The sequence below is a fragment of the Sarcophilus harrisii genome, chromosome 2 (assembly GCF_902635505.1).
Source record: "Sarcophilus harrisii chromosome 2, mSarHar1.11, whole genome shotgun sequence".
In the NCBI taxonomy this organism is placed as follows: Eukaryota; Metazoa; Chordata; class Mammalia; order Dasyuromorphia; family Dasyuridae; genus Sarcophilus; species Sarcophilus harrisii.
Genome location: NC_045427.1, coordinates 433783636 through 433805901, shown reverse-complemented (window position 1 = coordinate 433805901; position 22266 = coordinate 433783636). Strand labels below are relative to the sequence as shown.

General features: G+C 42.7%; 1 protein-coding gene across 1 annotated transcript; it reads left to right on the top strand.

Annotated features, from left to right (window-relative positions):
* Positions 1–505: 505 nt before the first annotated feature.
* Positions 506–22266, top strand: CCM2L (CCM2 like scaffold protein). The gene is made up of 10 exons (XM_003757031.3): positions 506–572; positions 3232–3399; positions 5914–5997; positions 6209–6392; positions 9516–10063; positions 13487–13622; positions 17091–17154; positions 19025–19154; positions 19797–19935; positions 21027–22266. The coding sequence occupies exons 1-10, from the start codon at positions 543–545 to the stop codon at positions 21338–21340; spliced, it is 1797 nt and encodes a 598-aa protein (XP_003757079.2). The 5' UTR covers positions 506–542; the 3' UTR covers positions 21341–22266.

Below are 22266 nucleotides of genomic sequence, written 5' to 3'. Positions count from 1 at the left end.
GGGTTGCACTAGATGCCCTCCAAAGTCCTTTCTAAATCTTGGGGTCCTGTGATCCTTTGATTGTTCATTAGATCTGAGAGTTTGGGATGGAGAAAGGCCTATAGGAAGGAATCCTGAGGGGGAGGGCCTGGTTCTGGGTCTTGCGTAGCTTGGGATAGTATAAAGAAGCTGGGCAACTGGTTTTAAGAAGGGAAGTTAAACTGCAACCCTAGTCACAAAGTCTGGATAGGAATAAAGTGTAGCCACATAGAGCCAGCAGGTGTGCCTCAGCAGCACTGATGATCTCCTAGCAGCCCTCATCTCCATTTCTTCCCCCATATATTACATTATTACCCCACTTTTCCCAAAAGGGATTGCCACCCTGCTCCGAACTCCTTCCCCTGGCCTGGGGTCCTTGGGACCTCCACCAATTCTCGTCCAGTGCTTCTTATCAGACCAGGAGGGGCAGGAATTCCTGGCCTGCTTGGTGGAGTTTCCGAGGCAGGAAATATAACAAAGAAAATTTTCAGCCAGTAGAGAGGTGGGGGTTGGGGGGACACACCATGGAGTTCGAAGGGAAGAAAGGAAGAAAGGTATGTTTGGAGCTGTGGCTTGGGAATGGGCTTCAGGGCCTAGAAAATGGGGGATCCTGCAGTGGGGAGGAGTGAGAGGAGTAAAAGATCCCTCTGGAGGGATAAACCCTTAGGTTAGGGCTTCTCTTATTAACGGATGGGATCTTGTTATCTTTCTCTGCTCTCTGAGATAGATGGAACTTAGAGCTGGAGGGAACTCAGAGACCAACTTTTTTTCCCCATAAAGTCCAGGATTTCCTAACATTTTTGTATATTATAGACCCCTCTGGCAATCTGGTGAAGCCCATAGACCCCCTTTGAAAAGGTTGTCTTTTTAAGCAAAATATATGTGATTACAAAGGAAATCCATAACATCGAAATAAAGATAGAATTTTTTCCTCATTCAGATTTGTCATTGGGGTGAACTAATTTACTAATAGAGAGAACTAAGAATCCTAGTTCTAGACCAGTTCCCTCATTTTACAGATGAAGAAATGAAACCCTGAGAGAAAAGTGTACTTGAACCTAATGTTAATATAGTTAGGAAGACTGGCTAGCTTTAATCGTAGTTCTAAGGCACCACCTTCTCTCCCTCTCTAAAGCTGCTAGCTGAATAAAAGCAGCCTCCAAGCTGGCTTTTATTCAGGGTTGATCGGGTTAATAAGAGGGAGAGCCAGGTTCCACATCACTGTGTGGCACAGAGGAGCTAGATGGGGAGTCTGAATGTGGGGGGGGAGACTTTCTGTCTGTGTTCCCCTGGGCTGTATGTATGTCACTGAGAAGAACTTGTGGGGCAAATAGGCCAGACGTAGAACACAATATTGGGAGTTTTTCTCTTAAATCCATCTCTCATGCACTGCCTTTTACTTTTTTGTTACCTTTGAGCCTTTCAGTAAGTGGTTTGGTTTAGAGACACTGGCCCAGAAATATTCATGAATTTTTGCAAACTGATTATAGGCAACTCCAAGGTAGAGGGTCCGGGGCTTTTCTTAGGATTATTGACACACAGATCAATTGCCCTGCCTTTCTGATTGTGTTAATACTTAACAGTGCAATCTCTCCAACTTTTTCTCCTATTGGTAGTTCCTATTCCCTGGATCTTTTCCAGAAAAAGGATAGGCAGACAGACCCCAAACTTTCTTCTGCCTCATTGCTGTCATTGGCTCTAAATTCTGGACCATGTCCTCAGAATCAGGTGGATTAGAGACACAGACTGATCCAGCCTGCCATTCCAAACTTGCTTCCCCACTACGCTTAGTAGACTCTGCTTTCTGAACCTTCCTGATTATCCATCCTCAGAACCCCCTTTTTGAATCTTTTTTAAAATGTAATATTATTTTTTCCAAATACACGCAAAGAGAGTTTTTAACACTCACCTTTGTAAAAACTAGTATTACAAAATTTTCTTCCTCTTCTCCCACCTATCTCCTCCCCAAGACAGCAAGCAATCCGATATAGGTTAAACATATGCAATTCCAAGCATATTTCCATCTGAATCTCTTTTTAAAATTCTCTCTTAGTGAGTATCTATTTTTGAATTTGGGTTCCAAGTCATTTAGCCCCTCCTAGAAATTCTGACCCTCAGAGATCTCTGTCTGTTTTTTTGTATCTTTCTGGACCTATAGGCAATGATGTATAGTGGATAGAATACTGGACTCAGAGGCAGGAACATCTAGGTTCAAATTTCATTTCCAGCATTTACTAATCACGTAATCATGGGTAGGTCACCCATGGTCACTCTGGTCCTCAGTTTCTTCATCTGTAAAATGGGGATCATAATGCCCATAGACTAAATTGCACGGCAGATTTGAGATTCAAATGCAATAGTGTGTGTTAAGAACTAGGTAAATGACTATTAGCTGTCTATCCCTCCATCTCTGATGGTCTCCATGTCTCTGATTTCAGAATAAGTCTACCTCCTCTGGTCAGAGACTTATATTCTCCCTCAAAGGCCTTCTTAGAATCCTTCCACCTAAAGAAGCCAAGATTCATAGGAGGACTTTAAAGTCTGCAGACTTCCTTGGCCAAACATAGACACATGTGTTCATATACCTACCTGAATGCACTTGGACTAGTACTTCCAAAAGGGTACAGAAATTCAGAAACTCAAACACAAGAACACACACAGCAATGGAAGAGCCACTCTCAGCTCTTCTACTTCCTACTTGTATAATTGTAGACACGTCATTTAACTTGTTTGGGCCTTAGGTTTTTTCACCTGTCAGATCAGGAGGTTGGCCAGTTTTCTTCCAGTTTTGAATCTGTGATCCTATGGAAGATACATATATCCACACTCATTTATTGTAAAGTATAACTGCACACTTAAATATGTACAGCTCATGCATCACACAGCCTCTGGTTACACTTAAGGTCCAGGGTTATGGTGACAAATGTTTAATAACCAATTCTCTTTTTAAAATGTGCATACAATACAATTTTAGGTTTAATCTGAATTATTAATATTTTCTCAGTCGCCTTCTTCAATCTAGATGATCAACAAAACAATAAAGACTACTCCTGGTCTTGCCCTCATTCTGTCCTTATTGGGATTCCCCAAGGTATACTAGGTTTAAGTACACATCTGCAGAGCAGAGGAGGTCCACCGAGGTCTGGCAGATCCTTTGGGTCTTGGACTCTGAGACCCCTCTCCAGGCTTCTTATCCCTCCCTGACCTCCCCAGGGCTTTGTGTCTCCTATCCGCCGGCTGGTATTCCCCAAGACGGGGCGGCGATCGACTGGGAGAAGTCCTGTGAACCGACGGCCTCTCCACTCTGTGCCCCTGTATCCCCCAGACTACCTCATTGACCCCCAGATTCTACTGTGTGACTACCTGGAAAAGGAAGTAAAGGTAAGGAATGAGGAAGAAGATGTCATGGGAAGAGACATGGGCAGGAAATTGGGGGCAAGAGCAATTTAGGGACATGAGTCTAGAACTGGAAGGATCTTTAGATATGACCTAGCTCAATCTTTTCATTTTGTAGAGGAAAAAATTGAGGCTTATAAATTAAATAATTTGCCCAAAGTCCCTGAGGGAGTAAGTGGTAGAGCTGATTGTTAAACTCAGACCTATGACTCCAGATGCTAATCCTTTTCTTTCCTTCACCTCAATTCCATTGTCTGCTCTTGTACAAAGGAGCCTGGCCATCCTTCTTAGTAATGAGACAGTGTGGATAGTGCCAAGAGTTTTGGCCCAGGCATCCGAAGTCTTTAGTCCTTGCCTCATGGTTACCACTGAAAGACTGTGTGATCCTTATCCTCTGGTCTGTTTCTGCCTTGTAACATGGAGATACTGAACAGAAGGATTCCCAAGGTCTCAGTCTGATCTGATATCAGGGGGTTGATTGGACAACCTCCAAAATTCCTTCTAGTGCCATTTGGTGTGATTCTATAAGCTACATGCAAACACAGAAGGCACAAATATCCTCCCTCACAGAGATCCATCCAAACTCACTCCTGATGTCCAATAAATAAGACACAGTCTAAGTTGTTGGGGTTGCCCTCAGTCAGTGAATAAATGTTCATTAAGTACCTACTATGTGCCTGGCATATGCTAAGTATTAAGGTAGTCCCTGCCCTCAAGAAGCCCTCGGCAGGGGCTATTTTGTTGTTGAGTAGTTTTATTTGTGTCAGACTCTCTGTGACTCCATTTGGGATTTTCCTGGCAAGTTCCTGATTCCAGACCTGGTTCTCTATCCACTTTACCACCTAGCTGTCCCTGCAGTGGGCATAGGCTGCAACTAATCTGTTTCATTCTCTCTAGATTTACTACTGATAATAGTTCACATTTATATAGTGTTTTAAAGTTTACAGGTTCAGGAGATCTCTGTGTGTGATAACCTCCTAGAATTCTAAATCCTGGAGCCAGAGATGCTTGGGGCCCCCAAGAGGAGACTTAGAAGAGAGTACATTGCTATCTAAGGTGGATAGAGCTTAGGGAGGAAGTTCTTTGTTCTTTATCAGTTTCACATAAAATCATTAATCTAGAACTGGAAGGAACCTCAAAAGTCATCTAGTCCCACCCACTTATTTCACAAAAGGGGAAAATGTGGCCCAGAGAAATTCAATGATTTGTCTAAAATCATGCAGGTAATATCAGAGATGAGATTTGAATCCAGTTCCTCTAACACCAGAGCCATGATGTTGATGATGATCTCACTAGGGACAAAGTTTCATCAGTGGGGCTCTGACAGGGGCACAGACAGGGTCTGTGTTGACTGAATTGAGGATGGGGGAAAGAATGTCAGGGGGCCAACATCCTGCCTTGGCCTTGCCTATTTATCCCCAACCCCCCAAATTTCAGCAATGATATCGTAGAAATGACTTTGGATTTGAAGTAAAAGGACCAAGGTTCAGACCCTGTTGTGCAAATTAATTTTATGACATCAGACATGATCCCTTCTTTTAGAGTTTCAGTTTGATTTTCAGTAAAATACAGATAATATTTATACTACATAGTGTTTCTATGATCATTTTACACATCTTAAAGAGTTACATAATGGGAGACAGTATTCTTTTATGATCAGCACCCAAAAAGCACAGGTTCCCCTTTTCTATCATGTCCTGTCCCCCATCCCCTGAGGAGCAGAGAAGTATGGTGGGGAAGTTGCTGAATCTGGAGTCAGGAAGGCTGACCCCTTCTGACATTACTAGCCATGTGATCCTGGCTATAACATTTAATTGCTCTGAGCCTCCATTTTCCCATCTGTAAATAAGGAAGTATAATTACTCCTTTATAATATAATATAGTCACATTAACATAAGATTAAATAAGAATCTCTAGAGGCATCTGGTAGATCAGTGCCTGGAGTACTGAGATTGGAATCAGGAAGACACAAGTTCAAATCTGGTACTGTGTGACTCTAGGCAAGTCATTTGATCTCTATATTCCTCAGTTATTCTATGTGAAATGGGGATGATAATAGCTATCATTTATACAGCACCTGCTCGATGCTAAGGGCTTCATAATGACCACCGCATTTGATCCTTACCACTACCTGGAAGGTAGGTGCTGATACTCATTTTACAGATGAGGAAACTGTACCAGAAAGGTTTTGTGACTTGCCCAGTTAGTGCAAGACCGATTTAAAACTCAGATCTTCCCAATTCTGGGCTTAATGCTTTATTCACTGAACCATCTTGCACTAAAATAATAATAACAGCAGCAGCTACTTTGAAAGGATCCTGTGAGGGTCAGATGGGATATTTGTAAAGGCCTTTAACCCAGCGCCTATTCTCTTCCCTTCTAAAAGGTCCTTGCCAGCTCTAGATTTATGATCCCTCCCTTTGGGGGAGTGTCTCAACCCAAAGGGAGAGAGCAAAAGGTTCTGGGTGCCCCAGTGACCGCGCTGGGCTTCCCGTTCAGTTTCTAGGCCACTTAACGTGGGTCACCTCCTCCTTGAACCCCTCCAGCCGGGATGAGCTCCTGCAGCTGCTGGACACCGCACGGGTGAGGAGCGCGGAAGGTAGGAGTGGGGAGGGTGGGCAGGGCACTGTGCTCATCCCATCCTGTCGTCAGCTTCCTCCTGTGGAGCTTCTGGGCAGGTCAAGACGAGACAGGGGCAAGGGCGGGTTGTGGGTGCATGGGCGGAGGGGGCGACGGACGTGGCTGAGGGCCAGGGGCGCTCCCTCGACTCTCCTCCTCGGCTCTGGCCCCGCAGCAGCTGAAAGAGCTGCCCCTGAAGAGCACCCCGGAGCAGGACAGCATCCTCAGCCTGTCTGCGAGATGCCTGCTCCTCACGTGGCGGGACAACGAGGAGCTGATCCTACGCATACCCACGCACGAGATCGCGGCGGCTTCCTACCTGCAGGACGATGCGCTGCATCTTCTGGTGCTCAAGACTGGTGAGACACAGGGTGGGGCGGGAGCAGAGGGGGAGGCTGGCCCCGGCCGGGGAAGGGGCGCCAGCGGTCGGGAAATGGGGATGGGGCTGGGTGGGAAGGGTCAGGATTCGGAGGGATGGAGGCCAGACCAAAGTCACAAGGAGTCAAAAGCAAATGAATAATGTTCTATATGTTCTTACAGTTCTATATGTCCTGGGATTGCAAACTTCTCTCATCCTTATTGTCCTTATCTGCAAAAATAGGGTTACACTTTCTATACTAACTGGCGCAACAGAAGGATTGTAGTGAACGTAGTGTTTTGCAGAAATGGAGATTTGGTATATTATTCCTGGACAAGGCTCTTCTCTCTTTGAGAAGAGTGTAAAACTCAGGGCAGAGTAACCCTAGCCTTTCACCCAAAGAGCCTGTTAGGGTCAACTTTTTTTTAACTAAATAAACTTTGATTGCTCTTTATTAGTCTAGTGATCTTTGGATTTAAATCTTTTTTCAATCTGGCATTAACCCACCACTTTTGCCTTATTATTATTCGTGCCAACTACATTTTAGTCAAGCTGGATTTCTTTATTTTATTTTCTTTATTAAAATTTTCAACATTAACCCCTGAAAAACCTTGTGTTCCAAATTTTCCCTCTTCCCCCAGCCCCTCCCCTAGATGGCAAGTAATCCAATATATGTTAAACATGTTTAAAATATATGTGAAATCATATTAAAACTTCATGTTAAATCATAACATATATTTCTACCATGTTTTTAACATATATTGGATTACTTGCCATCTTGGGAGGGAGTAGGGGGAAGGGGAAAAATTGGAACACAAGGTTTTGCAAGGACTAATGTTGAAGAATTATCCAAGAATATGTTTTGAAAAATAAAAAGCTTTAATAAAAATATATATGTTAACTCCAATATATGTATACATATTTATAGCAATCATCATGTTGTTAGGGCCAACAGTTAATCAATCAATAAGTATTTGTTAAGTTCCTCTTTGTGCCTGGCACAGTTGAGATTTTGGGGATGATATAAAATACAAGAATAAGAAGGTCCCCACACACACACACAAAAAAGGTTCCTGCTCTCAGGGATTTTAGCCTCTATGAGGAGGATGCAAGGAAACTTACTGGTCCAACTGGCCAGTTATTTTTATTGATGATTGAAATAGGTAGAAGCACTGTGGAAAGAGCACCTAGTCTGGAGCCAGAAAGACTTCTGACCTCAAACAGTTACTGACTATCCACATTTGGGCAAGTCATTGGACATTTATAAAGGGGTTTAATCCAGTGATGCTTATTCTCTTCCCTTCTAAAAAGTCTCTACCAGCTCTAAATCTGTTTCCTCAACTGTAAAATGGGGATAATAATAGCATCTACCAAATAGGGTTACTATGGGGATCAAATGAGTTAATACTTATAAATAGCACAATGTCTGGCACATAGTAGGAACTAAATATTTATTCCCTTACCCTCCCATTAGGAAACCAAGGCTGACAAGGGATGTCACTTGCCCAACATCACACAACTAGTGGTTGTAATTAAGGGGAGGGTAGGAGGTACAGTGGATAGAGTTCCAGGCCTTGGAGTGAAGAAATCTCATCTCCCCAAGTTCAAATATGGCCTCAAACTTAGTAGCTTTGTGACCCTGGGCAAGTCACTTCACCTTGTTTGTCTCAGTTTCTTCATCTGTAAAATGAGCTGGATAAGGAAATGGCAAAACACAACAGTAACTTTGCCAAGAAGACTCCAAAAGGAGGCACAAGTGAAACAACTCAACAACAACAAAATGTCCATGCTGAGGGCATCCTATTAGACTATAAGCTTTTTGAGGGCAGGGACTCCCATTATTTTTATTTGTGTTTGTATCCCTAGTACTTGACATAAGTTCTGGGGATACATTACTCCAAATAGGGTCAGGAAGAATCAGACACAACTGAAAAATGAAACATTCAGTATTTGTTAGGCAAAATGTGAACCCTAATTTTCTGATTCTTTGTTTTCTCTGAATGGCTTTGCCCTTTCATACTCATCAAAGAGAGAAGAGCAATGGAATGTCTTGTCTAGGAATAATATAACAATTCCCATTTCTACAAAGCATTTTGTTCACTACAGCCCTTCTATTGTGCTAGTGTAGGAACTGTATCCCTATTTTTGCAGATGAAGAAAATGAGGATGAGAGAAGTTTGCATTTCCCAGGAGATATTGAACTATAAGGGACCATGTTATTAATTTGTTTTCAGTCCTGACTCCTCATGAACCCATTTGGAGTGTTCTTGGCAAAGATACTAGAATGTGGGGTAGCTAGAAAGCACAGTGGATAGAGCATTAGCACTGAAGTCAGGAGGATCTGAGTTCAAATCTGGATGTAGACATTTAACACTTAACTAACTATGTGACTCTAGGCAAGTTACTTAACCCCAATTGCCTCACATTAAAAAAAAAAGTACTGGAGTGGCTTGCTATTTTCTTCTCCAGATCTGGTCTAATTCTTATCTTCTATTTATAGAAAATGGAGCTAGGGTAGTAAATAACAGAACTGGATTCTAACCCAGGACAAGTGGTTCAAAATCTAGTGTTCACCAGTCAATAAGAGCTGATCTACTTTCATTATTTATTTGGTGATGTTGAGAACTAGTGAGTTATAATAGAAAGAGTACAGCTTTAGGAAGCATAGGATCTGCTGTGCCACTTATTTGTGCAATTGGATAAATCATCTAACATCTCTGGACCCGTTTCTTGACTGGATGATTTCTTATATCCCTCCCACCTCTAAATCTGAGATATTATGATCCTTACTATGAAGTCCATAATTCGGAGATTATTATCATTTTTACAGATAAGTAACTGAGGCTCAGCAATCAAGGGATTAGCAAGTGGCAAGTGATGGAGTTAAAATTTGGTTGTATGTTGTTAAAGCTAAGTGGTAACTTAGAGATAATATGGACCATGTTCTACTTGTTTTGACTCCTTGCCCAAAAGCTTTCTCACTATCCTATGTGAAGGGAAGAAAAAGCAACAATGATGTTGTTGGCACCTGATGCAAACAAGTCCTGAGTAGTAACATGTCCTTTTCTTCCCATGTACTAACCCTTAGTCTTGGGCTTGTGGTTGTTCTTTCATTCTTTCCTAGGCCTGGGCGTGGATCCAGTGCCCGCTGGTCTAGAAGTGTGCCCTGGGGGCAGGCGGGAGCCTGGGGTGGCTGGCAAAACCCCTGAGAAGAGGTCACCAGGCAGTGGTCCTGAACCTAGACCACCTTCAAGTGGTGTGGAGCGACGCCACACCATCTGCAGCCTGGACTGGAGGATGGCTTGGGGGGGTACTGAAGGCCGGGCCACTGGTGGAGGAGGGGGCAGCTTGGAGAGAAAGCAAGGTGCTGGTGAGAAAAAAGCCATGGGCCGGGCTTTTGGGAGCTGGGAGCGAAGACAGACATTCAGTGGCAGCTGGGAGCGACGGCAGGGGGGCAAACCTGGGGGCAGTTGGGAGAGGAGACAAGGGAGCAAACCTGGAGGAAGCTGGGAGCTGCGGCAAGGAGGCAAGCCTGGGGGTAGTTGGGAGCGTCGCCAGACCTTCAGTGGTGGCAGCTGGGAGCGTCGACAACCTGGTCTCAACCCCCTGGACCCTCAGGATCCCAGCCCTGATGCCTACTGCAATCTCATCATCCTGGCAGTTGCCAATAGGGTGAGTTGCTCCCTCAACTAAGGTGAATTAAAAGCTGTGGCCTGGAGTTTGGCCTCTGATTTGAGGGGCCCTAGAGCCCCAATCTGGATCATAATATTCATTCAATTTCAACTCAATAGCCTTTTTTAAATTAATTTTTTCTTTTATTTTTATATTACCTTCTTTTCCCAATGTATCTTTCTCCTTCCCAAAGAATTATGCCTTCTAACAAATAATTTAAAAATTTTAAAATTTATTTAGTATTTCATTTGTCACCAGTTAGATGCAAAACAATTTTTTAAACTTATTCTTTAAAACTTTAAGTTTCAAATTCTCTTCCTTCTTCCCTTCCTATCTCCCCTCATTAAGAAGACAAGCAATTTAATATAAATTATACATGTGTAGTCATGTAAAAACATTTCCATTATAGTCATTTGTAAAAGAAAATATAAGCCAAAAAAAACCTCAAGAAAAATAAAGTAAAAAGGAATGTGCCAATCTGTATTTGAAGTTCCCAGTTCTTTCTCTGGATGGATAGCGTTTTTCATCATAAGACCTTTAGAGTTGTCTTGGCTCATTGTATTGCTGAGAAAAGCTAAGTCATTAACAGCTGATCATGTAACAAAGAATTAATGAGAGAAATAAGCAATTCAGCAAAATTAACCAATATGATAACCAAATCCAACATTATATCCTTTCCATACCCATAATCCTCTAGCTCTGCTAAGAAGGAATGAAGGTGTATTTACATGTCCCTTCTTGAAGCCCTAGCTTGGTCATTATAATTTCACAGCATTCAGTTTTGATTATTTTGTTGCTACTGTTTCCTTTGTGTGTAGTATACTATGTATATTGTTTTCTTGGTTCTTCTTAACTTCACATTATGTTGGTTTACATAATTCTCTTCATGCTTCTTTGTGTTCATCAGATTCATTGTTTCTTACAGCATTCAATATTCAATTATATTCCTATATCAAAATCTATTTATTTATTCCCCAAATGAGAGGTATCTACTTTGTTCCTAGTCCTTCTACGAACTAGAAAGTTCCCACTAGAAAAAAAGGCTCCATTAACTGTTTGCAAAACACTGTATTGGAAACAGAAAAATACAAAATTTAGACATTTTATAGAAATTCTTTAGCAATTTAAAGTTCACAAAGCACTTTACATACATTTTATCCTAACAATAACCCATGAAATAATTGGGATGATTTTTACAGACAAGGAATCTTTGTAAAAATGACTTGCTCAAGATTCAAATTAGTCTTTCCAAATCCAGTGCTCTGGCTAGTCCCTACCTTGGAAGAACTCACAGTCTAATAAGGACAGAAGATGCCAACTCAGAAAACTCTAATAGTCAATATTATATGTTAAGTCCTTAGAGAGATAAAGATGCAATTTGAAGTCTGAGGGTCAAAGTCATTACCAAAAATTTGGAGAATCAGAGGAGGTTTCATGGAAAAGGTAGTTTTTGAAGGTTAGATTAAGATTCAGTAGTTCATGGAAATTGAGTGGATGCCCATCAGTTGGAGAATGGCTGAATAAGTTATGGTACATGAATGTAATGGAATATTATTGTTCTATAAGAAATGATAGGCAGACAGATTTCAGAAAAGCCTGGAAAGACTTACATGAACTGATGCTGAGTGAGGTGAGAGAATCAAGAGATGATTGTACACAGTAACAATAAACTTATGCGATGATCAACTATGATAGACTTGGCTCTTTTCAACAATAAGGTGATTCAAGGCAATTCCAATAGACTTGGAATGGAAAGTGCCATCCACATTCAGAAAGAACTATGGAGACTGAATATGGATCAATATAGTATTTTCACCTTTTTGTTGTTTATTTGTTTGTTTTCTTTCTCATGTATTTTTCCCTTTTGAGCTGATTTTTTTTTTTTTTTTTGCACAGCATGACAACTATGGAAATATGTTTAAAAGAATTGCACATGTTTCACCTACATCAGATTGCTTGTAGTCTTGGGGAAGGAGAGGAAGAAAGAAAAATTTAGAACACAAAGTTTTCAAAGGAGAATGCTAAAAACTATCTTTGTATGTATTTGGAAAAATAAAATACCATTTAAAAATAAAAATAATGCTGTAAAGAAAAAAGTTCAATAGTTCAAATGGAGAAAGACACAGGCACATGCTAATCACTCCATAAACAAAGAGACAGAGTTGAGAACGTTCAGGGTACATGATAGAGACAAAGTTTCTTGGTTTGACTAGAGTATAAAATATGAGAGGAGTCTTGTGCCAAATTATAGAGGGTTTTGAATGTCATGTAGAGGAGTCTGAGCTTTTCTTGAGAGGCAATAGGGTACCATTAAATATTTTTGAACAAAAGAGTAAAATGAAGAGATTCATGTATGAGGAAGATAATTCTAGCATCACACAAATGATAGATAGGACAGAGAAGAGATTTGGAAGCAGGAAAACAAGTTAAGCAGTTACTCTGATAGTCCAGACAGAACTAGGCTGGTAACTACAAGAAGAGGGAAAAGATGGCGGTGAGGAATGTTATAGCATTGTGGCGGAGGGGCTCCAAAGTCCCATTGTGCATCACAACTATACTGAAAATAATACGTAAAGTTATTTCTTCCATACCTCAACTTTCCCCACTATAGTTTTAATATGTTGTGGATCGACATAAGAAATTAAACAAGAAGCTTTTGGGGAGTTTTACAGGAGCCAAAGATAACACACAAAGGGTAACAGACAACTCAGAAAATGTTTAGAATTTAAGAATTGCATAAAATGTATGTATAGTGTTATGTAATACCAACCCAAATTTGACAATAAGGTACTATAAACACTTATAAAAGAAAAAGAAAAAAATTAAACTTCTCTGATACAAAGGGAGGACCAAAAATTTTTAAACAGATTTTCCAAATCACAGAAGCACCACACCATTAACCCCTACAATGTGGAAGGGGTAATGGTAATTAAAGGGAGTTCCTTCAAAGCCTGACCTGTTTCAAATATATCTGCAGCCCAATAATCAAGATATGGTATAAAAATACCGCGCCTCCCCCTTTTTTTTAAACTATGGAATCCTTGAGATTTCAGTCTCCCTCCAATGTCCCTTTACAGGGAATATTCACAATGGGTGAGAGAAGAACAGAGAAGAATGGAAGAGACCTTTTTAGCGAATACATAGAATGGTAGTACTATAAGGAGCTTTAGAGAAACTACACAATCCATCCTATTCATTTCACAAATAAGGAATTAAGGCTCAGGGAGGAGAAATAATTTGTCCAAAAACACACAGCAAATTGGAAATAGTACATCTTCCCAATTTCTGGCCAAGGACTCTTTTCAGAACCACCCTGACCTTCACTTTCCAGGCTACCAAAGCCACCCAGTTCTCACTTATTATCCCCAAACCCCAGCTCAGAACTGTTCTCATTTGCTACTGTCTCCTCTCTTTTGTGACCAGGATGCAGCAGAAGAATCCTGCGCTCTCATCTGCCAGGTCTTCCAGATCATCTATGGAGATCAGACCATCGAGTGTGTGGATCGAGCTGGCTACCATTACACCTCCACCCCCGAACGGCCCTGGCTTATCAGCCGCAGTGAGTCCTGGATCAGAGGCAGCTTCCTCTCAGTGCAACCCTCCTCACACTTTGCCCCCGAACAAAATGCAATGAACCAAGCGATCAGAGAAGTTAGAGCTTGAAGGGACCTCAAGAGATCAGGTAGTGAAGCCTTATTTTTACAGAATAGGAAAATGAAAGTGACTGTCTGAAGGTCACACAGCTAGTAAGCAATAGGTGGGATTTGAAATCAGAGGTTCCTGAATCAAAGTCTAACACACTATCACTACTCCATGTTGCCCCTCAGCTGAGAGGCTGACCAGCTAGTTCAGTCCCTTCATTTTTTACTGATGAAGAAAATTTAAGGCTTAAAGCGAGTCTTCTGCCCAGAATCATGCAGGTAATAAGATCTGAAGGTTGAATTTGAGTCCAGCTCAGAGAATCTAATTAGGCAAGAAGTATTGATACTATCTTTGAAAAAACCTAGAGCTGGAAAGCTATTCCTCATTATCAGTCACCTCCACCTACTATTTACTTAGCACCTACTATGTAGAAAGGGGCAGCTGAGTGAAACAGTAGATAGAGCAGGGAGACTCAGGAAAACTTATCTTTCTGACTTCAAATCTGTTCCAGACACTTACAAGCTGTGTGATCCTGGGAAAGTCATTTAAATTCTATTTGCCTCAGTTTTCTCATGTGTTAAATAGGGACAATAACAACACCTTCCTCACAGGGTTGTTGTGGTGATCAAATGAGATAATAATTGTAGAGCTCCTAGCAAATACTAGGCACTTAATAAATTCTTGCTTCCTTCCTTCAGTCCAACCCCTTCATTTTACAGATGAGGAAACTGTTCAGAGAGGCTAAGGAATTTACTGAAAATTATATAAGTAATTAAGCCAGGATTGAGACCTAAGTCTTCTGATTCCAAATCCATACTGTAGATTTTATTAGTAAGAAAAACTTGACAATAATTAACTGTTGTTCAGATGTTTTTCATATCTCTATCGCTCTGTGACCTTATTTGGGTCTTTCTTAACAGAAATACTGGAGAAATTTGCAATTTCCTTCTCCAAGTCATTTTACAGATGAGGAAACTGAGGCAAATGGTGTAAAGTGACTTCCCTAGGATCACACAGTTAAAGTATTTGAAGCCAGATTTGAACTCAGGAAGAGGGGTTTCCAGACTCCAGATCTAGCACTCTACCCACTGTGCCCCCACTTACCTGTCCTGTTGACAATAGTTAAAGCCCTCCAAAATGGGCTGCTTTGAAAGTAATGCATCTCCCATTGTGGAAGGTCTATAAATGGAAGCTGGATGGCTCTTTGTTGGTTATAGGCTAGAGAGCATATCTGTTCTGGTACCAGCTGAACCAAATAGCTCTGTCATCCCTTTTTATCTCTGAGATGTTATGATTCTATGACTCATACTCTGGACTTCTAACGCCAACTCCACTCAAATGTCTCTCCAATAATAAGTATTCAAGAGGAGTATGAACAAGGTACTATAAGATTAGATGAAAAAGATCACTTCCATTTTAGGAAGTGGGGAGAAAGTTAAGAAAGGCTTTATATGGAGGTCAAAACATTTGACCTAGATTTGAGGTAAAGAAAGGATTTCAGCAAGTAGAAATGCGGGGAAGGGGCAGAAAAAAGAGCATTCCAGGACAAGAAGCCTGAACAAAGATCCCTTCTTCGGTTCCCCACAGCCAGCTGTCACTCCAGATTCCTCTTTTCTATTCCTTGTGAAAATTCTGGGCCAGTGTTAGGCAAAGGAGGGAGTAGCTTTGGATGAGGCACCATTATGTGCTATCCCTGCTCTATGCACTGTGGGGGGAAGCTGATACAGAAGTGGACAAAAATAAGAGTCTTGCAATTTAGTTAGATTCCATCCGTCTTTCCAGCTTTTCCCTACCCAGCTCAGCCAGAAGTTTGATTCTACATACAAGGGTGGGAGGAGCAAGAAAAAGACAGATTTAGATAAAGGAGAATAGAGCTAGAAATTGAAGAACCAGAGGGTCTGGACCTAAGGAGCTCCAGACTTAATCAACTAATCAAGGTCTATTGACAAAAAGCAATGAACCTCAAGATACAACCCAAAATGACTTCCTATTCTGCAAAGTGTAATCACCCATGATGGGGGAGGGGATGGACTTTCACTGAAAGAGCCTTTTGAGGCATTCCTGGAAAAATAAGACAAAAAAGAAAGAAAGAAAGAAAAAGAAAGAAAGAAAGAAAGAAAGAAAGAAAGAAAGAAAGAAAAAAGAAAGAAAGAAAGAAAGAAAGAAAGAAAGAAAGAAAGAAAGAAAGGAAGGAAGGAAGAAGGAAGGAAGAAGAAGAAGAAAGAAGAAGAAGAGAAGAAAGAAAGAAAGAAAGAAAGAAAGAAAGAAAGAAAGAAAGAAAGAAAGAAAGAAAGAAAGAAAGAAAGAAAGAAAGAAAGAAAGAAAGAAAGAAAGAAAGAAAAAGGAAGCCTTATTGAGTATCTCTTTTCCATGTGCCCAGTCCTGTGGGCCCACAGGGCACACTGGGAGGTGCTCAAGAAAAGAAAGAATATACTGCTTCCTGTTTTGGGTGGACCTGGGATTTAATTTTGGAGGAGAGACTAAGATGAAAAGTATAGGCTTCCAGAGCTAACAGATCTGGGAGGTCTCCAGAGTAGTCTGCCATCCTTCAAAAGAACTTCCTACAGTATTCTTAATTTGAACACTTCCAGTTAGAGGGAGACAGAGTACCTGGGTTTGAATCCCATGTGTTCCTGGTATCTCTAACCTCTTCAGACTTCAGTTTCTTCATCTCTAAATTGTTGGACTAGATGGCTCTAGATAAGATCCTACCAATTAAAGCTGCCTGTTTTTAGCAAATTTTCCCTTACATCAACCCTAAATCTGCCTCACTCTAATTTCCATGACTGCCCCTAGTTCTGATCTCTGGGACCAAGAACCAAAAGTTAAAACTGATGGTGACTTTCAAAATTTTTGAAGACAGGGAGGGATCCTACCCCCATCCTGTCTGTATCTTAACCCTAAAACTTTTTTTTTTTCTGTAACCTAACCACCCTTACATCCTTCAATTGTCCTTTATATATCATGGCTTTGAAAGGGAGACTATAATATGGTAGAAAGAGGATTGTTTTGGAACCAGAAGGTCTGAATTCAAATCCTTGCTCTGATATTTATTAACTACATGATAGTGGACAAATTATTTCTGTCTCTGATTCCTGGTTTTCTCCTCTGTATGAAGGACATAATAATATTTTAGCTACCTAACATGCTGGGTTTTTGTTTTTGTTTTTAATCTTCTCTGGAAAATGCTTTGTAAGCTTTCAATGGCTAGGGAAACATGACCTATAATTAAGGGACAATTGAATTTCACGAGAATAGGAATTAGGGAGTGGTTCCTAGGCTGGGAACCAGGCTGGTCTGGGGCTGGGGCCAGTGGAGGAAAGAAAGATGACTCCAGGAAATGATGGAATCCTGCTCTGTCTAACTGATCTCTGTCCCACTACAGGTGAGAGCTGCCGCACAGATGGGACCTATGGCTATGATGCTGATTTCAGTTGCTGCAGTTCTTTGTAGGTACCAGCGCTGTTACTGTCCCTTTCTCTTCCCCCCAACCCAATCGCCTTCCTTCTCCATGAGTAATCACCCCAGACACCTCTGCTTTTTCTCTGGGGAAATTCTTCACAACTGTCTAGCAAGAAAGGTATTCCTCTCTGAGTCCCTGCTGTGTGCTGACCTGACTCTAGGTATTGTGGCAGATGCTGGGAAAACTAGAAAAGCGTGGCTATCACTGAGCAGGCTTGAAACTCACTCAACTCCCCCTCCAAAAAAAAGCATATAAAGCACAAATAGACTCATTGAATATCGTATTGGGAAGCATTTTAGAATACAGATTATAGAAAGTCAGGGCTAGAAGGGACTTTAGAGGTCATCTTGTCCAGCGTGCATCTTAGGAAGGGGAAAGAAGTTACCCAAAGCTACATACGACACAGAATCATAGGCCTAAGAGCTTGAAGGGACCTTATTAATTATAATAAATAGAAAAGTTAGGAGGGACTTTAAGAATTGTAATAAATAGAAGATCTGAGAGGAACTTTATCAATCATCCTGTAATAGAAAAGCTGGCATTTGAATCCAAATATTTCTGACTCCAAATCTAGCACTTTCCACTACACCACAAAGCAAGCACAAGGTTATGTAGGGTTACCTCACAAATTGTCCACACCAATCAACAAGCATCACATCATATTAATGAAAGTGTTGGTCCTGGGACACATGGTACTTTTGCTCTCAAGAGCAGGATGCTTTCTGCTGCATTTGAATTCCCTTCAATCAATGCATTCTTTTTAACCCCGTATATAATTGAAAAAATATTTTGAGTTGCTTTGGGTGTATGTGACATACTTATGATTTCCCTGTGGATCTAAAACTGATCTCATGATTCTAGGTTAAAAATGAAATCTCTGGGGAACAGTCCCTGATCAGTAATTTCCTCAACTATAAAATGAGAGAGTTTGACTAGATTGATTCCAAGGTTCTTCCCAACTCTCATTCTATGATCACCTCAATAATTAAATCTCCCCCCCCTAGCACTTTTCAATTATGTTTATTGAAGATTTATTGAATCTTCTATTATCAACAATGTCACTGTTACCCTCAACCAGAACTGTGTGGGTCAATGCTTAACATCTCAGGGGGGAGAAATTATATCACACATGCTTATAAGTTTAATCTGCATTTTTAACTCTTTCTTAAATGTAGACAATAAAATAACAATCAAACCTTGAGCCATGGCATTTGCCTATTTCTGAGGCATGGATATGCACACTGAAAATTTAACCCTGGCTCTGGGCTGCAGCACATCTTTGTCATCAACCCTTCACAGCCGTCCTTATGTCTGTGTGTTTAGGTGAGGGGGAATAGAGCAGGGTGTGTGGGGCTCAGGCAGAAAGCCACAAAGCCGAGCACCCTCCTCAGGTAACTGGGATTTCATTTATTAAACAGTCCATGTTTATTAAGTAAGTCCTCGTTATGTGAAGGGCCCTGGATGCTAGGAGTCTATGTTGAGTATCTGTTGCTGCTGTTCTGAGACAATTCCCCAGAATTCTAGTGCCTTCCCTTTGTGCATTATTTCCAATGTATTCTGTATAAAATATGTTTGTACATAGTTGTTTGCATGTAGGCCCCCCAATAGACTTCCTTAGTAGCACAGAAAGTCCTTTGATTCTCTTTATATCCACAGCACTTACCCTCTGCCTGTTACATAGTAGGTACTTTATCAAATGTTTCCTGACTGTCTGACTAACCTGGAAGACCCTGGGAAACTACGCAATGGGCAGAAGGGACCACAGCGGAGGGGAGGATTGGGAAGAGGGGCGGCAGGCGGGCAGGCAGAGCCCAGTGGAGTGAGCCAAGGCACCTGCCTCTGTCTCTGCTTTCCAGCAATGGCTCCCACGACACCTTCGAAGCTTATTATAGTGGCACATCCACACCCTCCTTCCAGGAATCTCACTGCAGCGAGAGTGACGGCAGCAGCCTGGGTCTGGAGCAGCTGCAGGACTATATGGTGACGGTAAGACCTGAGCAAGATCAAGGCCGCTTTTCCAAACTCTGGAGAGTATCCCAGCTCACTGCCCCCTTTCTTGAGCCTCTTTTTGTACTCTGTGGAAGCCTCTGCTCACTCACAGCATTTCTCCCCTGTGGCCCCCCTTCCTGCACTCATTTATGTCCCTGTCTACTTCACCTGCTTCCCCCCTCCCATTTACACACATCCTTTGCCTCTTTCCCCTGTGTGCCCCATGAAAGCTCCTACCCACTCCTTTCCTTCCCTGGAAGCCTACATCTTCCCCTATCTCATGGGACCTCTGCTCCCCTGCCATCTCTGTTTCTGTGCCCAGCTCCCTCAGGGGACAGAAGACTAAAGACATACGTCCCTGTAGTTGGGCTCTATCCCGGGTCTCCATGTTCTCCCTAATTCTCTGGGAAGCCTGCAGAGAGGAGATATACACAGCCATGTTCTCCTAATATTTCTAACTGATGGGGCACTGAGATTGCTGACCAGCCTCCTTTCTGTAGGGCCCTATGCCCCTGTATTGCCTATGGCCTCCCCAAGCAGTTCTACTACCAATAGACTTTGCCATATGGAATACGGGGCTCGCCAGTGGGCTTGTTCTTTGTCCTTCATCTGGTCCCTCCTCCTGGATCTTCCTCACAGCTGCGAAACAAGCTGTCGCCCCCTGAGATCCAGCAGTTCGCTTTGCTGCTACGAGAATACAGGCTGGGGCTATCGGTGCAGGAGTACTGCGGGCACCTTCTGCGGCTCTATGGGGACAAGAGGAAGTTCCTTCTCCTGGGTGAGCATTCTCCGGCCCTTCCTCCCATGGCAAGGGTCAGCCTTAGAATCCATCCCCATCATTTCTGTCCCATACCCATGACCACCGTTATCACCATATGGCCCAGCACAAAGAGTGCTGGATCTGGACCCCAAGAACCATGTTCCCAGCTCTGCTGTGTCTTTCCTGTATAATTTTGGGCAAGTCACTTCCTTCTGGATCTCAGTCTCCTCCTCTTGGAAGGGAGAGGCTGGACTTGGAGATCCATGAGGATACAAGGGACCTTACTCAGTCGTCACTGTCATCTCCAGCACTACTGCCCCTATCACACCCATCACACCAATATCTCAGTACTACCCTCATCCCAACAAATATCCGAGGTTCCTTCCCCTCACTGTCAGTTCATTAAGCATGTATTTTACTATCTAGATATCAGCACTATTACACTACCTACCCTTCACAACCATCCTAATTATATTTAGGATCACCATCGTAAGGAAACCATTTCTATATTTAATTCAACAAGCCTTATCGAGCAGCTGTAGTGAGTGTGAGAACCTCGTATAGGCCCTGAGACTAAGATGTAGTCCCTGACCTTTCAAAGCTTCCTCTAGTGACCCAGTAAATATGCTACAGGCACATTTATGGGGGATCTTGCTAGGTAGAGCACAGAAAGTGGCACATAAGGAAATCTGGTGAAGTATCAGATTCAGTGCCAATTCCGTCTCTGACACCTCCTCTGAGATAGGTAGCAACGAGAAAAGTCCTGGATTTAGAGTCTGAGGACGTGGTTCAAATTTGAACTTTGCTGTTGACTAGTGATCCCTACCCTTTGTGAGTGAATCCTGCCCTTTGTAAGTGACCCCTGCCCTTTGTAAGTGACCCCTGCCCATTATTAGTGACCCCTTTGGGTGTCAGATTCCTTATTTATAAAATGGGAAAACAGGACTAGATATTTAACCCTTTAACTCCCAGTCACTCCCCCTACTAAGGCGCTACACAGCTGAGATGCCGGCCCTGTTGATTCAGAGGCTCGGCTGGGGCTTGGGTACCCTTCTCCCCGGGGTGGGCAGGGCGGACCACAAGCCAGCCGCTGCCTCTCGATCCCACAGGGATGCGGCCCTTTATCCCGGACCAGGACATCGGCTACTTTGAAGGCTTCCTGGAGGGCGTGGGCATCCGCGAGGGCGGCATCCTCACCGACAGCTTTGGCCGGATCAAGCGAAGCATGAGCTCCACGTCGGCCTCCGCCGTCCGCAGCTACGACAGCCGGGCCCCCCGCCCGGAGGCCGAGGCCTTCAATCGCATCCTCACCGGCATCACCCAGGACATCGAGGCCCTGGCCCAAGAGGGAGAGGAGGAGGGCAGCGGGGAGGAGGGCGGGAGCGCGGGGAGAGCCGAGGAAGGAGAGGACAACTACCTGTGAGAGCCCCTCCCCGAACACCAGCAGAGGCCCTGACGGAAGTGGGGGATGCAGGACATCCTGGGAGATTTTCACTGGTGCCGGATGATGAAACACTATTAGGTTCAAATTGGGACAAATAACCTAACCTAACCCTCATCTGCAAAATGGGGGGATTGAGACTAGATCAGAGGTTTTTAGCCAGGGGTTAGCGGACAAAGTCCATAAATACATTTCAGAGGGATTAAGATGGGAAAAGAATAGACATAAAATGGTCAAGAATCTCTGTGACAGATAGTCACTAGGTCCTGTTGTGATTTTTATACTCAGAACAAACAGATAACCCATTTAAAAGCATTTAAAATGTTCCCAGACTTGAAATGGGGGCTGGGTGAGAGAGTTTGAGGAGGGAACGGGGACTTCAATAAAAGAGATAGCCCGAGGAACTCCCGAAGCAGCCCTGACAAGGGAGCCAGGACCCTGGGGTGGCCCCTTGCCTTAGCGGGGGAAGTTCTCGTCACCCGGCCACCCCTTTCCCTTTAGGACTACAGTGCCTCTGCAGCTCCGGGTTTTGCCAGCAGGGGGACTGTGGGTCTGGTTCTTAGTCACTCATGGTTTATGAACTACCTCACCACATTCTCAGCAACCCAGGCTGATAGTGTCCCTTTGGTGGGGGAAGGGAGAAAGGAGAAGGGGCTCCTTGAAAAAACTCTCTTAGTTCCCAACTTGCATCAGCTTAGATACTCTGAGAGGGCAAACTGGACACGAATCTGAATAGGACTCAGGTGATCCTCTCTCTCCTAATAGGAAGATGAACCATGGGAAAACCTACAGGACTTTAAGGGAGACATTATCTGATTAGTGCAGGTTTCTTTCCTGATGTAGACACTGGCTCTTTCAGACTTTTGGATCTGGGTTCAGGAGTTGCTGTAGTCAAAAAAACAAAAAAA